A 17,665-nucleotide genomic window follows, 5' to 3' on the forward strand; every position below is an offset into this window, starting at 1 on the left:
TTCTCAAATGCCTCAAGTGATGAACATCACTTATGCTTGTTTAACCTTCAGTTGTGCTCAAGAAGTCAGCTGTAGTAGTAAGAACTGATGACCAGTGTTTTGCAATGCTTGTTTGGAAGCATGTATTAATGTTCTCCTATCCACTTAGATTTGATAACTTATGAAAAGGAATAGGGAAGCTTATAAGTGCTTGAATACTTTGATACTAGATTTAAAAATATGTATTCAAGGACATGTCATACTTTAAAGAGTGCAATATTTTCCCCTAAAATACTTTATATTGGGTATATAGCTTAAGGCTTAAATGTTTCCTTGTGATCCTTTTAAGTATGTATCTCAAATCTTTACTCATCATAACTATTAGGTTATGGTGGAGGAACTAATTAAAAAGAAGTACTGCTGTAATGGCAGTAATTTAGACTTTTGTTTAAAGTAGTAAAAATATGCTTAGTACTCCTTGGTATAATCTTATATCACTAGCAGGAATCCTGTAAATTAGCAAGGGAAAATAGTAAATTTCTGCTGGTGATTCAGTAGTTGAACAGCTGCTAAGTTCTAACAAATTCCTGAACTGTTACTAATGATGCAGCTGAAACTCTGTTTGGTAGCCTCAGGGTACTGTTTCTGTGAAACCTTAGAACTAGCTCCAAAGAAATTAGACTAAGACAAGAGTGGCATTTACTATTACCAATACTTGGAATTTTAGCTGTTCATTTAAAGTTGCTTTGAGAAGTATTGGTTCCTCGTATTATTTGCGCTTCAGAGTGTGTGTGCTTAAAATTGCCAGCAAATTTATTTTGTCTGACTTGATCCTCGCCCCCATACTTTCTTAGATGAGTTAGTAGAAGGAAACAGCAAAATTTAAAGGTATTATCTAAGTCTTTGTGAAGTGGCTTGCAAAACTGAAACTATGAATGCTTCTACACTGTATTATAAGGTGGATGCTAAATGATTAGAGGACATTAACAGCATTTAAACAAAAAAAGCATAGAAAAGTGGTGCTACGGAGAACTGCTTGGGGTACTGGGTTGAAATGAGTGCATCACTTACATCCACAGTACCAACAGCCCACAGCAGCTCAGCAAATCGATGCTATTTACAAAAACTAGGCAGTAAAAGAAAAAGGGATTATTGGTATTACAGTTTTCAAAATTCATACTCTGGGCTATTTTTTGTATTTCAGTTTTGCTTCCATAGGTGGGGGAGCTTGACTGGGACCTGTTCATGTCTAGTGATCTCTTCCTCTTCTCCCCTCTGCCTGACTTGCACAGCTGAGGTGGAAATAAGTGGCAATGGGAACGTAGCAACGGCTTAAACTGTTTTTTCTTCTAGGTTGCGTGTTGGTATAGGGATATTTTATAATTACTGATAATTGAGTCTGGGCTACATAGTATAATCTCAGTTTTGCAATATCTGGGAAGAAAGCGGGGTGGGGGGAGTGGAATCACTGCCTAAAATTTCACTTCGTTTTTTTATAAAGGTTTTTCATAACCAGAAGGTTATTCATCAGTCACATCAAAAACATCCTCCTCCTGAGTGAATGAAGACATGTATCAGACAGGTTATGTGACAGAAGATGGATATTGTCTTTGAAGGATATTCTCTCTTCTGCCCTGTGAGCAGTGCAGGGAGAAACCTTATGGGTTTATCATCTGAAAGTATAACATTAAAAAAAATGGATAGGAGTCAAGTTATCTGTTATGTTGTCTTAAGTAAAACTGAGTTGGACCTGCTGAGATCTGAATCTTGATTCCAGCTGTGGTATGTTTTCATGAGCCTCTTCAACAGTTAGTAGCAGAAGTCACTTTTCTGCTTTGCTGCTGAATCCAGCTGCGGACTACTTACTTTGTGGATGGATATAATAAAATGGTACTCGTCAGACCTTTCTGTGAACTCATTTTATTTGCTAAATGGTAGAAAAGTAACCCACAATTTTCTGGTGATTTTTGAGAGGTAAATCAGGTTGCTGAATGTCTCACAAGTACCAGAACACACAGAGGAAATGTCAGAAGCACGGACACAGAAAAGGCAGGAATACCATAGTGGGGAAGAAGTGGGAAGCTATGCAAAGTAATTGTCCTCTGTGTTTAATTTGTTATATTTCTAGGGTTCTTGGCTCCTGCTGCTCCAGGAATCCAGAGAATCAATGAAATGTGCATTCTGCTAGAGCAGTAGGGGTGGCAGCTGTTTCTTCTCAAGGCACTCCCACTTTTCTGATAAACTCTCTTGAAGTATTTTTATCCATTCTCCATTTAATTTTGCTTCTGCTGGGGCATTGTTACATTGGTCTATGATCTTTAGATTCCAACAGTTGTTTTTTTCTGCAGTTCTTTTCATTTGGTCCCTAACTTGTAAGCTTTTGGGAGCAGAAGCTGTGCATGCATATTGGTGGTATCTCAAATCCACATCAGAATAGTGTTTATGTACTGTTATGCTAAAATTAACATTGCATGCAGAGGCATGAAAATAAAATACATCATCCTAAGTCATACAATTCTTGGCTAAAGAAAATCAACAGTTCTCACATAGGATAGTTCTATAGAAGAATATAATACAGAAAAAGGAAAAATCTTAATAAGGAAATTGATTTTTATAGGGTCCTTGCTGTCAAATCATGCATTATTTTCAGTTTGTTAACATGCAGCTTTGTAAGTATTGGATTTACTATTTAAGTGGTATGGATTTCAAGTGGGTGGGCTAAAGCATAAAAATTTCCGGTTTAGGATGATGATGTTTTGAAGAGATTTAAAATTAGGTTTCTTCAGTGGTTTTAGAACCGAGTGCAAATACCAAAGAGTCTTGAAGTCCTCTGCAAAGCATGAATGCATATCAATATTTATAGCAGTCAGTAAATGGTTGAGATTATAGCCTTTGCTTCTGGTGAGCAAATCTGCAAATGGAGAAAGAGAAAGCATACTTCACATAGTTTAAGGAAAACACTAGAGGAGTGTTGATTAGTACAGTTGGTCAAGGAGACTATAATGGTATTTCTCCACTGAAGGTCAGCTTCAAGAAAGGAGAAAATCAGAAAGGGAAATGACTGTAAGTAAAGAAAAATTAGCAGAAACTCAGTAAAATAAAAAAAACAATATTGTAGGAGAAAGAGCAATAAGGAAAATGAAATTAAATATTTTCATATGAAAACAAATCGGTTGTCAGATGGTGGGATTCCAGTTAGAAAAGAAAAAAACATGCTTTTAGTTTGGAAATTAGACTGCTGGGCTTCAGAATTAGCAAGACTTAAGACTAATTCCATGTGCAGCTGAGTCAGTTGACAGCTCTGCGCAGGGGATGTCTTAGCTCCCCTCAATCTCTCCTCCCTTATGATTGCACGCATTTGAGCTTTCAGTTTTGTAAATCTGGCTGAAAACTACTTGGATTAAAAAAAAAGAAAGTGATCTTGCCAGATTAGCAGGCTGACATGGGTCAGTGATGGATGCAGGAGAGAGACAGTGAGGAAAGAGTAGGATTGAGACTGCTACCAGTTAAATTGGGTTCAAGTACCACAGGAGTACAAATTTGAGAGGCTTTTTACATTTTCAAAAATAATTTTTGACTCAGTTGACAGCAGCATAAAACTTCAGGCTAATCATCCAGGACTAATTTGTGGCCCAGGAAAAAGTCTTAAGGTAGCATTTTAATTTTTCACGTTCTAGCATCAGCCATTGTAATATCTAGGTAAACTTGTCTGAACATGTTTCCTCTGAAATTATTCTCCGTAGGTTTTCCATCTGATTGATTCCTGTTCCATTCTCTGTTTTTTTTATGTTCTCAGCTTTCTGAACTCGGTCGTGTGCAGATACTCAGCAGCTTATTTTTACATGTTCTGGAAACAAAATTCCATTCATTTTTCAATTTATTTGGATTGCTTCAAAATTGTCCTAGCTTTTCAGGCCTCTTGGACCTTTGTATTTCCCTGGACTTGAGGAAAATCACTTCATTTGTCTCTTCCCATTGATGATGAGTAAATTAATATTCTTCAGTTACTAGCAGATAGTGTCCAAAAATGTGCATTCCTTTTTAGGGTTGCTTCTTAATTTTTCAGCCACATCTTGCAACTGAAAGCTTTAATGGTACTTCTGGGTTTTTGTGGTGGTTTTTTTTTAGGTTGGGATTTTTTTATTATTGTTATTTCTACATATAATTTTTAAAATCATTAAAGGAGATTTTTAATGCAAAATACTACCTGTAAGTATATAATCCGTAAAGGTAGAGAATATGTGAATTCAGGTATTATTTTGAAATATTCATGAGATTCTTGAGTTCAAGAGATTAAGAGAGACTAAGGTGATTTATCTTGTAGAAAATGTTTTTTAAGCTACTTTTGCTTATGCATATGCACCTCGTCTACTGGAATATAAAATTATAATTCTACAGTCTCTGAAAGACAGTTTAATTGTATATATTTCAAGTATCTAAATGGGAAGAGTTGGTTTCTCCTAATGATTGGATTAGAATAATAAGTGTTTAGAGAACCAGAGTGTTTGAACAGTATTTAAACAGATTTATATGGAGAGATCTGGGAAACAATAATGAAATCTAGAAATGGGAAAATGGGAGTGTTTCACTTGTGTAACAAGGACTCAAGGATTATTCTGAAAACAGGTGAAAATTGCGTATCAGTATGCAGTTCTCAGTACAATATGAACTGAGAGCAATGGGCAAGGCGCTGGTAGTGAATGCATAGCAAGAAAGTTAGTAATCCCTTGAACAGTTTGGTGTTACTAAGGTGGGTTTCTTTTTTGATGTTAACAAACTTATTCTCCGCAAAGTTGATACAACATGCATTTGGCACTTAAGGTTTGTTGGAAGGCTACAGGGGAGATCCTGTGTAGAAGTATTGTAGGATTATCCTATCAAGAACAGTTTCCAGAGCACGGTATGACAGCGTTGATCCAGGGTGTCTCAGTTACTGTGGTTTGTTTCAGCCAGAGTTTAGCTACTCAGCTGCTTAGAAAAGGAAAAAGGAAAATGGTTAAATGAAGTTTTGGTGTAATATCTGATCCTGAGTCTGTAGCCAAGCTGTTCAGATACAATACTACAGAATATGCAAAGATCAGCAACAAATAGAAGCACAGAAATCTTGATTATTTCTGCCCCAGTATAGCTTTTAACTTGCAGTGAAATTTGATCAAATTTATACTGTGAGTCCTGCTAAATGGCTGCTTAAGTGTCGTGTCTGTTTTTCTGCTGAGGAGGCAGATTTTCAAATTAGTGTGTAGAGCAGCAGGGAAGGATAGGGAAATTAATTATTTAAGATAGGCCTGATACGTACTTCTCTCACTCTAGGACAGAAAATTAGACTTAAAGAACTTAGTTGTTTTATCTTGTAGGTTCATTTAATTATTATATAGAAAACATACTAATTAGTAATTCTGGTAACACAGCATTTTAGGAAAGAAGAGGTGAAAAAATTCTGGTCAGTAACTTCTTTAGAGACATTCCAGTAGGTTAACCAGTCCTTTATTTAGGGGAGTGTCTCATTGATACTGAGATACCTCGTGATCAGCCCAGTCCCTTCTGGGTAGAGGACTATATATAATGTTGTACTGCAGGCTTTTCTGTATGTGAACTGTCATTACCTACAATTGCTTGTGAGAGATACAGTTCTGAAACATGGCCCACATAAAAATGGTAGATTTTGTTACTTGTGCAAGGCATCTGAATAGTTTTAGGCAGCAAAAAAAAAAAGTGTAGGTTTTACCCCAGACTCCAGAAAACACTTTTAATGGAAACTGTTGTTTTGTTGTGTTGGATTTTTTGGTTTTGTGGAGGTTTTGTTTGTTTTGATTTGTTTTTAATTAAAAAACAACAGTTTTAGTACAGTTAGAGAAACTTTCCTATATAAGTAAGTTGCTGAAATACATATTTCTTGTGGAAATTGGTAAATAATGGAGAGGTATTTTTATTGCAATTGAGTAACCTTTTTTCAGAATGTAAGGTTTGGGGGTTTCTTAAAACACTAGCAATATTTTCAAAATTAATTTATTATTACTGTTAATGTCTCCTGATTTTAATATTAAGGATTTATAATTTGCCCATAAAACATCCAGCAGAAAAAGATTTCATATACAAAGTTGAATATAATAAGAACCTTCTTCTGTGCTATACTACATTATGCAAAATCTGGATTTTAAATACTGACCTTTAAGCATGTGATAAATTCCCAAAGCCAAAGAACTGAAACTTCTTGAAACAAGAAGCTGGTTTAATTTTCCTTAACAACCCATGGGTCTTACTCCAGCTTCAAGTTTCCCCCCCCACAACCCCCCCCCCCCCCCCCCCCGAACTATAATGAATAACTAATCAGGATGATTACAGTGGAAAATTATGTGACTGCATTAAAAAAAGAAGTCAAATTATTATCAATTCTGCTATTCTGGAGTAGTTACAAGAAACTGAAATATGTTGCATGATTTTTAATGATTTACTAAGAATCCACTAATCTTTTGTAACTAAAGTTGCTAAGATCAAAGAAATTGATTATAAAATGAAGATCTGTTGCATGTGTATTTTTCTGTAGTACTTTTAGCCAAAAGACTTCTGACATTTATGAGATTTGGCCTTATAAGGCTTTTAAAATTTTTAATGCTGAATTTATGTTATGTAGAAATAATGATACAAAATGATAGAAGAAACTTTCATGCCTTCCTTTAACTCTCATGCGACAGCATGAATAAACAAATGTTCTGGGCTAGCTGGAGTCCAAATCTTCTTTTATCAGTTTACCATGAAATGAGTGCTTTAATAGCTGATGCTCTTACCTGATGGATGACTCACAATACACACACATGGCAGCTCCTTGGCAGCACATGCTCTTAATAGCAGCTTTCAACAGCAAGAATTGCTTGCCTTTCATTCTTGGGGCAGGAAGGGTTACTGGCCTGCGAGGTGTGGCCACAGGTTACAGCTCTTTGTGCATAAGGGAGCATGGTTGGTGGGTCAGGTGTGCCCAGCAGTGCGGCTCCCTGGGGAAGAGGTGCTGCTCAAAGGCCCTTTGTGCCAGCCTCCACCAGGCAGCGCTGGGTTCTTGCTCCTGTCTCTGGAAATAAGCATTGGCTGGTCTCTGAAAGCTGAAAAGAAAGCTCAATAAATAGAAAAGAAAGCCTTCTCCCTAGCAACACGCTGCCTTGAGCAGCTTGAGCCTTCAAACGGAAGGTCATATGATTGACATATTTGTCCCCTAAAGAGAGTGCACACAATTCTTTTTTTCACTTCTCTGTATTTTTAAGCTGTGTGAAAGCGAGTTTTAGCCGGCTGTACAAGAGGGGAGACTAGCCAGTTGAATACTACCACCCCCTCCTCCTGGACTTCATCAGCTCTGAGAGTTCAAGAACAACAGGAGAGGCATCTGCGGTGTTTATGAAGGAGTTAACTTGGATTTTTAAACACCAACAGTTGTATTAGAGTACCAGTAAAATGCATGTAAGACATATATGTGATACTGTATTCAGCAGAGCTGTGTGTTGCTTATATACTTATAAGCAGCTGGAAGTAATTGTGAGCTTTTTGGTACTTTCACTTTTTAGCAGCTGTTGAGAATTAGTGAAAGTATATACGTCCATAGGTCCTTTAAACTTTCAATGTTGTGTTTCCTCAGTTGGACTAGAAAGTCAAAACTTAGGTCAGTTGAATTCTTGGGCATCTTACATTAAAATAAAATTGTTATTTCTCTGGATGGTAGCTTTACACAGAGTTCGATACTAAGCGGTCCTTAGATGACTCCACCTTGGGGGTTGTGTGTGTAGAAAAATAGTGTCAACAAAACTGCCTTCTTTTGAAATTAAAACAATTTATGCAAGTTTTACAAAGAGAATGTAGGTGAAATGCAGAAACAAATCTTTTAATCACATTCAGTTGTCATGATTCTTGTTGAAAATGTGACTACAGCAGTAAGCGTGACAGTCTAAGAAGCTATTGGAAGACCACAACTCCCTGAGTACTAACATTTTATAATTGGGTAATGCTAAACCTTCATGGTTTTACTCTGTAATACATTGATTTATTTTAATTAGTTAGTATTACCTTTTCAGGACATGTCAAGCTGAAGATAAAAATGTCTTAAAAGTTACTACCACAACTTGAATTTCAATGTGATAGTCTGCAGCCCCCTGAATCCTGTATTTAATGAGACACATAAGAGAAGGTACACTTGAAAGATGTGTACTAATTCACAGCAACAGTCTTTGTACTCCTCGTCACTGGCAGTTAGTTTTCTTTTGTTGCTTTAAAGTTGTTCTCACGTTCTTTCTACATTGCTAAATTTTATATGAAATGTCATTTTTCTTACAATTTTTGTTATTCCTGGGTTGAAACAGATTAAAACCACAATGGACGTGTTTTCCATTTGAAAACATGGGGTAATATTTCGGTACCATTTTGAGAATGAAAGGCTTTGTTTATGTACTGAAACATTTTCATAGCTGTAAACAAAATTAGCTGGCACAGGAATCTCTAGAGTCTTCCACAAAATACTAGTTTAGAAGCCCCTTAATGGGGATTGTGTTCATAATGCCTCTGATAGCTTTCAGTGTCTTTGCACCTAAGAGAAATTTACAGCTATTCAGAGTGTATAAACTCAAACTTTGAATAGAAACCTCCTTGGGTGACAGAGGAGAAGTAAATGTTACAAGCCAGGCCAGATTACCTGCAAGTATTTTAATTCATCATTCCATTGTTATATTTCTAATAACTTAATAATAGGTAGTTGTGTAGCATCAGTTATATTATTTTTATAATTTATGTAAAACTCAGGGTGGGTTAAAGCATTTGTCTTGATAAAAGTGGAGTCTGTTGACACAGTCTCATTTGGCACTGTTCAGTCTGTTCAAAAGGCTACAGCTGGAATAAAGACCTGTATAACATAGGTCATGTTTGATGTCTGCTCTGTTCAGATTCCTGGGGTGTGTTCACGGTACTCAAGATGTTGCTGGTAGAGCTGTATGTGGGAATTTTGTACTAGAGGCTTGCCTGGTAGTGTGCTTGTGGTTCATTGTGCTTCATTCAGTGTCCTTATGGTTTAGCTCCTGCTTTCAAAATCAAAGCAACCAGTGAGGAGGAGTTTTGAATGTCTAGCATTCCAAAATCAGAAATACCAAAAATAAAGTGTTTAGCTCTGAAAGTTTTTTTTTGACTGGGCTTGCACATTTCTAAAATCTAATGCTTTAGATTGCGTTATTGATAGCTATTTCATTTGAATCGCAATACAAATGTTAGCAAGTGTCTATACTAATAAAGAAATCTTAATGGCTTCCAGCATCATTCTGTCTTCTTGAACATATTTTAGAAGGTACTGTATAAATATGGGTTTCTTTTAGGATTTTGGGGGGTTTGGTGTATATATATGTCATGAAAGATACATTCCTGTTCTGGAGCTTTATAAATTGCTGAAACTGTTCCGTATGGTGTATAGAAAGACTCTTGTCGCTGATTTTATTAACAGCATTAAAAAGCTGAGGTGTGAAGGAAAGAGGGGACCTTATTTCCTTGAAAGCCCAAAACCTTGTGATTTAAATACAAGCCCATTGTATCTGTCCTAAAGAAATATTGGGACAAATACAAAAATTCATAAACATCAAGCAGAATGCTACTGGTGACACACGCACCCAGCCCCCTGTTAACAACTGGTACCCAGAGGGTACATGGTGAAGCAAACCCTTAAGTTCCACTGGTGCTGTATTTCGGTCTGGCTTAAAATGTGCTTCATGCTGAATTTCTGTACCTTATCTGTATTTTCTTCTTGCAGAAATGGAAAGTGGGGGAGGGAGGGCATAAGGACTCTCAAAAATATTACTGGTAAGCCAAGTATCATGATTAAACAGGGATATGTCAGATAAGATGATGGGAAGTGTAAAAAGATATGCTGCCTTTTCCCCCCAGTGTATCTTTAACATTATGACCAATGAATTTGTCAAGTGAAACAGCACAGTCGTCTTTGCATATCATTTGAACTGAGAGCTTGCTTTGAAGAAGATAAGCAGGCTGTGTTGCCCAGAAGAAATAATGATGCTAATTTATCTTTGCCTGTCCTCATAGACATAGCAGTGTGCATCGGTGTTGGAAAGGAAATAGAGAAATAACTGAGCTATAGCTTGCCACCTATTCAATGCCACAGTATTGTTGATGGCATACAGGGCTCTAAGAAATATGGCTGATCTTAAAGTAGTGATTTATCTTACTTTGTCTCAAAAAGTATTTGGAAAAGCTTCCTCTGATGTAAGAATAGCTGTCGAATTATGCCAAAAGAGACTTCTTTAGCAAATTCTCCGCTGTATGAACAAAGCTACGTTGTGTAGGCTTTATGCTCCATCACCATCCAAAATGTATAATCAAGGATGAGAAAGTCTTAAGTAACATGTTTACCAATAACCTCTAACTGTCAATGTTTATATTCTGGGCAAGGGAAACTTGGAAGTCTTTCTGGTCTTTCTGAAGTTTTTTGAGGGGAGGGGATGATGAGATGTTTCCCTTAGCACTGAGTAATGGAGTAGCTTACCAGAAGTAAAAGCCTTTACAAAAGTGAAATCTGATGTCTTGCAGTACACAATTGATTAATAGTTTAGGTACTCACATTCAGATTCTTTCAAAAAGCTCTTTTCTTTGTGCTCTACATCTGCTTACCTGTCATCTTCCCTAGGATTTCATTGCCATAGATACTTCAGTCTTTTAACGACTTAAATATGAAAAAAAGACTTTCCAAACAGAATAGATTTTAAGCACTATTTATATTAGCTTTAAGAATGCCAGTGTGCTTTAGCCTATGATGTTTTATAATACATTTTACAATATATTGATGTCTGAGATGCATTTTTTGGTTTGATACGTGTATGTCTTAGGAATTTGTAGTATATTGTTTGTGAGGCTTTTTGTTTATAAATTATGAATGGAAGGGTTTTGTCCCTGAATGGAGACATTCATGTGTAAAGGCTGTTTGACTGCTGCATGGTATGTTAGGAATACTTACTCATCTACGAGTGAATTGCAGTGGAACATTTTTCTTTGTCAGGGAGATAAAAGCATTCTAGAGCCCTGAGAGTCCAACGAGTGTCTCGGCACAAGCCTCCAAGCTGCAGCTGGGCAGCTATATAGCAACTGGGCACTGTAGGAAGGCAGGGTGACAGAACCCTAAGGGTCAGCAGTGACTTCTGAATAAGAAGGATAAGATCAGTAGCAGTAAAATATTTCAGTGGTGCTGTTGTGTTTTACCAAAATTAGCATTAAATTAATAAACTGCAGGTGGCTTATGCAGACACATGGTTTAAAAAATAAAGTATTTTTATTTAATGTGTGTATTTCCAGAGGTATGGTGGTAGAAAAGTTACATTTATTGTGGCAATTTTAAATTACTTTATTTGAGGAAATGTTTTAAGTATCTATTCTTGTTCATTAGTATAGTGTTCTTCCATAATTGCCAAGTTCTCTGCCCTGAGTGCGTGTAAAATTATTTAATGCCTTACCGAGTTAGTAGAAAAATAATGTGTTACTGGAAAAAATATCTACCTGAAGTATATGTGGCAAAAAGCATCCAGACTTGGACAAAACATGATGTCTGGAAGAGATCTCTCCAAGGGTGCCAGGAAAGGTACAGAAGCTGCTGTTGAGTATTGCTGTTTAGCCAGAGGTGGTGTGGGGCGGGCAGGAAGGCAGTTTGCATAAACTGCTGAGGTGTTTGGAGGGCGAGTACTGCTCTTTGGTGCTCCCTGGTCGTTCTTTGCATGAGCCTGGTGGGACAGGCCTGCTGCAGTTGGCTGGGGAAGCTCAAGACTGATTCTCGGCCTCTGCATTCGCTTTTGGTTTATCCATCATTTTGCTTCATCGTTTCCTCTTCTCACTTGCTGCTCCTGCTCTGATCTTGAAAGGATAGCCATGGAACAGCTTATAAGGACTGCTCCCTCAGCCAAAGCCAGACTTGGCTGCATTTGGTGCAAGATAAAACTGTCTGCAGCCTTTGCTGGGGTTGGGCTCAGTTCAGTTCATGAGAATTTAGCTGAAGTGCAGGGATGTGTGACAGGATTGCAAAAATACCATCCAAAATGCATGACATTTGGAAGCTAGACTGTCAATGAAAGTCACTAACATCACCTAAATAAACATATTTATATTATTATGAATGTAGGGGGGGAAAAAGTATATTTGCTAGATTTTCCAAAGCAGTTATTCCAAAAGGCAAATGAGCATTATATGGAGAAAGTATATATGTTTGTACAGAAATGCTGAAAACTTTCCCTGCCGATGTTGGTAATAATAAGAATCAGAGTACGTTCTGAGACTTAGCCAGGTAAGACTGTGAGGCTCAAGGAGCTCTGTCAGGATAAGGTATCCCTGCTCTCATACTGAGCAAGTGGATTGTTCGGTTTGTGATTTAACTCACCTGCAGTCACCTTCTGTGTTGGGTCAGTCTGGGTCCGGCAGCAGTATGGCAGGGCAGTACGGGCACTGATGGGCTCCTCTGGGTGCTACCTGGTGGATCTCTGCTCTGTAGTAAAGCATTGCTACATGATCCTTGTTCTCTTTTAAGGTAGTATCTTCCTTTCTTTCTGTACTGTAATATGTTAGGTTTCTCAGAGCTGACTGTTCTCAATCTAACGGTCTACCTGTCACCTCTAAGTTTGTTGTCATCTTCTGAAGCCCTTCATTGTCATAGCACAGTGAATGTGCTTCCATTTGGAGTCTGTCTTCCACCTTGATACCATATCTAGCATGTGTATGTTTTGTGTGTAAGTAAGAAGTTAAACTGTATGAGACTCTTAAGGGTTCGCTGTATGCATGTGAGAATCTGAGGCATTTAAGTGCCTAATAATAGTTTCAGAAGCATTAGTTAAACAAAAGAATTCTCTGAGGACCTTGGGGTATCTGAGGTTGAAGTATAGCTTGGATGTTGATAATGAAAAGAAGTCATTAAAAAAATTAAATGGAGTGCTTTATCTGAGCTCCCTATTTTATGACATGAAGCAAGCTCTTAGTAATCGCAGTTTATTACATAACTTGGATTCCTCATTTTTTTTAAACAGACAGTATTGCCCAATGTAGGAGACAGAACTCTGGTTTTAACTAGGCATCAGTATGGTCAGCGTTGTGTATTACATTTGAAATTGTTTTATTTTGGGAAGTGCTTCCCCAGAGACTTCATGTAGGTGGCTTGTAGTTGTTGCTAGCATTTGAACCTTGTGACTATTAATCCTACTCTGATAAAGATTAGAAAACAAGTCACTTGAAATGATCGTGGGCCCTGGCATTTGGTCTCCTCCAGGTCTTTTTGTTGCTAGCCCAAGTAGAGCCGAGCCACTGTGAGAAGTACTGGACCTGTGTTCAGAAAACAGTAACCACTGTTGTCTCTGCACAGCTGGCTTTGTTAGGATTTACTGCTTGCATCTCTTACAGTATTTGTATTCACTGAGCAGTTGCAAGTGCTTACATTTAAAGAGTTACACTTCAAGATACCATTTAAGGTTCTTAATCTGCATGTTACATTGTACATGAGAAATAGAAGGAAAGCACTGGAGATTTAAGAGGATGAGACGTTTGAGTCAATCACTTGAGCTTCAACTCAGTAATGCAAATCTGGCTTTAAGTGACCTTATTGATGTTTGCTCAAAGTAGCTTCTTTTTGGTACAAATGACTGAGCTTTGTTGTAGCTATTGTACAGGTAATGTACTGTCCCTTTAGAGATTGCCTTTGTATCCCTGATGCAACCTCTCTTTGCTTTAACAGAGAGTGCCTGCAGAAATGCCTGGAGCTAAGATAGATAGTGTGGTGTGCCTCATTTGATCATCTGTCAGCAACGAATAGAGAGGATAGGGCAGACAAAACCACGTGGCCATTGCTCTATCCCAGGTCTTGGAAGTTTGAGGGGGTTGGCTGTTGGTGAATGATGTTGAAGTGGAGAGCTTGATACCAGAGAATGAAGGACGTGACAGCATATCTGAAAGGGTCCTGGCCACTTCTGTGACTTACGCCTTGAAGAGAGGTTGGCAAGTGACTGTTGCAAGTTTAGGGCTGTGAGGGGATAGCAGGATTTTGAGCAGTCCTAGTAGGGTGGTGCCAAGTGCTGAGCACCCACGTCTTGAGGGGGTAGCATTGTATAATAAACAGTGCCATCTTCTGGGAGGAGTCGGAATGCTGTCCTTGTGGTCAGCTTTGAAGATGTTTTTAAAGTGGGGTGGTTTTGTTTTTGTTTGGGTTGGGGTTTTTTCTCCTTCTCTAATAAATGCTTTGAAAAACAAAACACCAGAGGTTGAAAACCAGTATTATTGTCTAGTAATGCAAGTCCACGTTACATCTCTGAATTATCACGATACAGTCTTCAAGGAAAAGATGGAACGTTTAGTTTATTAATGTTAAGTTTAATTTAATAAATCTATGTTTTGGAGTCTGTTTAAAAGAGCAGAAGTTTATCAACTGCTAAGCAATACTCCAGAGAAGTAAATCTCAGAAATAAAAGGACTTTGTCTGCTTTGTATGCTGAAGTCCATTACTATTTTTGTAAACAGGCTTTGTAAAACCTAGATAATTGCAACATCTTTTCTCATAGGAAGCATAGTGACCTATAGGAAAATGTTAAAGATCCAAAGTAAGAATGATTATTTTGTCTTTTATTGCTTGTAAGTTGTTATAACTCCTTCTGGCGATGTCAGAAGGGAAAAATGTTTTCTGTCATAAAATTATTATCCTATAAATAGTTACATTGGGGAAATATTCACTGTGGTGCAAAATCTGGGATTAGAGTTACTAAAATTATCTTAGCAAGTGGAATGTAAGATTCAGCATTTTCTGAGACTCATTAATGGTGTCAGATCAATCACCTGAACTCTTATTTGGAGGAAGTGAGCAATTTTAGTAACATTGATGGAACTATATGGGAGATGCAGCTGACATTGTGAGGAGGTTTTTTTGTTACATGCTTTCAGTTAAAGGAACCCAAGCAAAAAGCCAAAAAGTATAACCATTGCGGAGGGAGGAGAAAAGAGGAATCAATGTGTTAAAATCTTTATTGATAAAATAAATTAGATAAGGTGTATCCAGGATTGCAAGAATTTGTGAGATAGACAGATAGATAGATTTGGAATTGGTTTTATTGCGTCATGATTTTCTAGGTAATATAAAGCAAAGATGCAAAGGAATTAGTTTCTAAAAACAAACAAAAAAAATCCTTTGCATGTAAATATTAGGTCTGTCATATTAAGCATGCTATATTCGGTACATTTTGTATTCCAGAGGGTCTCATTTTAATGACTGGAGTCCGATGTTTCTGGATAGTACAGTACTTAACTATACAATTGATTTGTAGTTAAAATGATAATTGAATGTGTATTTAATTTTTCAATATTAGTGTTAGCTTCATCTGTCACATAGTATTTAATATACAAAGAAAATGTCTAACTTTCCATATATTCTGAACTTTTAACAACAACAGAAATTGTTACTGTGTGTAATCTTTGTATTTATGCAAGTCCTCAGTGTTACAGTTAGGACTTCCATTTCTGACATCTGAAAGTAACGTATTGTTGACCTGTTTTACCATGTTAATTTTCAGTTGTTGATAAAAATCAGATGTGTTAGTGTTCATTGCAAGGGGGTGGTGGTCCTTGAGCATGCCTTACACTAAATACTGTATTTGCTTAGATACAATTTAAAAACTTTTTTTGTCATGTCATTTAGTAAATTACTTCTCCGTCATTTGGGAGTAAAGTATGTATAATAATATTTTGCTGCAAACTAGCCTGAAAAAATATACATTTTCCTGTATATTTGGGACACTGCATGTAGATAATCCTATTAACTCTTAACTAGTTTGAGACGATGTTTCACCGGTGCTGTGCTGGAGTGGACGCACAGTTATTTAATAGATCTTTTTGTTGTTGTTATTGGTGGTGATTGCTATTCTTTGTGTATTTTAATTCTGGTTTTTTTTGTAATCACTCGTGCTCCTGGAAGCTCTAGTTCAAATCATCTGTAGGAGTTGTATTTTAAGACAGGTGAACAACTCTGAAATCAGACTTTAAGATTTTCAGAGTGGATGGCACAGTATGTTATTATCCAGGTTCCCATTAACTTGGAAGATGCTGTTCCAAATATCTGGAAAATATTATGTGAATAGACAAGATAAGTAGAAGTATAAGAACTCGTGTTTAGCAAAGGAGGAATGCGATGCAGCTGACACTGAAGCTGCCCTCTTTTCCATCTGACTGAGAATGTCAGCAGTAGCATTCAATGCAAGAAGCAAGATGGTAACTTAACTTTAAAGTAGACGCTGACCATTTGTCTTGGGTTTCCTGTATCGTCATCTTTGTTTTCTTTAGTTTATGTCCTATCTAGCAGAAATGGTAGCATTTCTGGAAAGACAGATCAGAAAATGTCTGGTCTTAAAATTAAATCGTACTAATCAGAAATATTTTTGTTAGTAACAGGAAAAGCAAACTTTTTTACTGAATACTGCAATGTTTATGCAAGCTGCAGGATATCAATGGAGTAGATAACTTCAGGGAAGTAATTTATATTGAAGCAAAAACAACAATAATTTATACTGTATAAATAGTAGTTGTATCTCAATTGGAATACATCTGCATGTGCCAGAATTCTGCCTTACAGCAGTCGTTGATGTCCTGTTTGGAAAGCTACTCAAAGTTTGTGTATTTTTCATTTACTGCGTCCCCGTCTCCCCCCCCCTTTCCCCCCAAGTAGTCAGTATCAGCTGCAGTGGAGCAGGTTACAATAAATTGAAGCTGCTTAAAATTTGTGGTGTCTATTCTTCCTCTAGCCCAATAATATATTTTTTTTAAAGATCCCTTCAGGATTACATGAAAACATTTACTAAAACTTAAGAATAAAAATTCCTTAAACAATTTCTATCAAACACAACTATACATGTAACCCTGTTTTTATAATTTATGGTACAAGTATAAATATGGTATCTCTTAAGATATTTATTAACACCATTTAATGCTAGACAGCAGGCAACTTGCACTTAATTTTAAGGAAAAGTTGACAAAGCTTTAATGGTAAGGCAGTATTTTCCTTGGTTAACACTTGAAGGCATTTTATTCTAGGTCCCTTAGATCTTGTGCACTAGTGAATTAATAAGCCTGATTTCTTCCCATCTTTTCACACACAGGCAGAGGGAGAAGACAGCCTTAAAAAGATGCAGCTGATGGAGCTTGCAATTCTGAATGGCACCTACAGAGATGCCAACATCAAATCACGTAAGCATATCATAAGTTTGAGGGTCAATGCTATAGTAATGTCTGCAGGTTTTCATTCCTAAAGCTACTTTTTGGCAAAGTACAGCAGTAACTGTGTTGGAGAACGGAAAGCAGTAAAACCCCAACAAAACAGTAGACAGCTGTTGCAAAAGATCTTCTGGAGATTAGTTATATCAGTTTGGTGGTTTTTTGTTGGTTCTCCCCAGCCTCTGCCTCTTTGTCTAACAGTATGTCTGGGTTGAAATATTTACAGATGCATAGTTTAAAAAAAAAAATACCAACCCGTAAGCCAGATTTTTCTATTTCACAATCATTTTTTCCTTAATACATATAAAGGACAATACACTCCTTTTCAGTTTCATTTTTAGAGGTTTCATTTGAAAATGTTACAAGTGTTCAGGATACTGTGAATATGTTTTCCTGTAATATATTCCTTCCTTTCATCTTGCTTGCATGCGTCCCCCCA

General features: G+C 37.0%; 1 protein-coding gene across 11 annotated transcripts in view; it reads left to right on the forward strand.

Annotated features, from left to right (window-relative positions):
- Window positions 1–17,665, forward strand: part of QKI (QKI, KH domain containing RNA binding) — a 163,269-nt gene that overhangs the window by 129,480 nt on the left and 16,124 nt on the right. For all 11 annotated transcript variants that reach the window (XM_037392038.1, XM_037392040.1, XM_037392044.1 and 8 more), the window contains one exon: window positions 17,112–17,199. In XM_037392038.1, the coding sequence (XP_037247935.1) occupies window positions 17,112–17,199 (88 nt within the window). The remainder of the gene's footprint in view (window positions 1–17,111; window positions 17,200–17,665) is intronic.

This window comes from Falco rusticolus, chromosome 6, assembly GCF_015220075.1.
Source record: "Falco rusticolus isolate bFalRus1 chromosome 6, bFalRus1.pri, whole genome shotgun sequence".
NCBI classification, from domain to species: domain Eukaryota; kingdom Metazoa; phylum Chordata; class Aves; order Falconiformes; family Falconidae; genus Falco; species Falco rusticolus.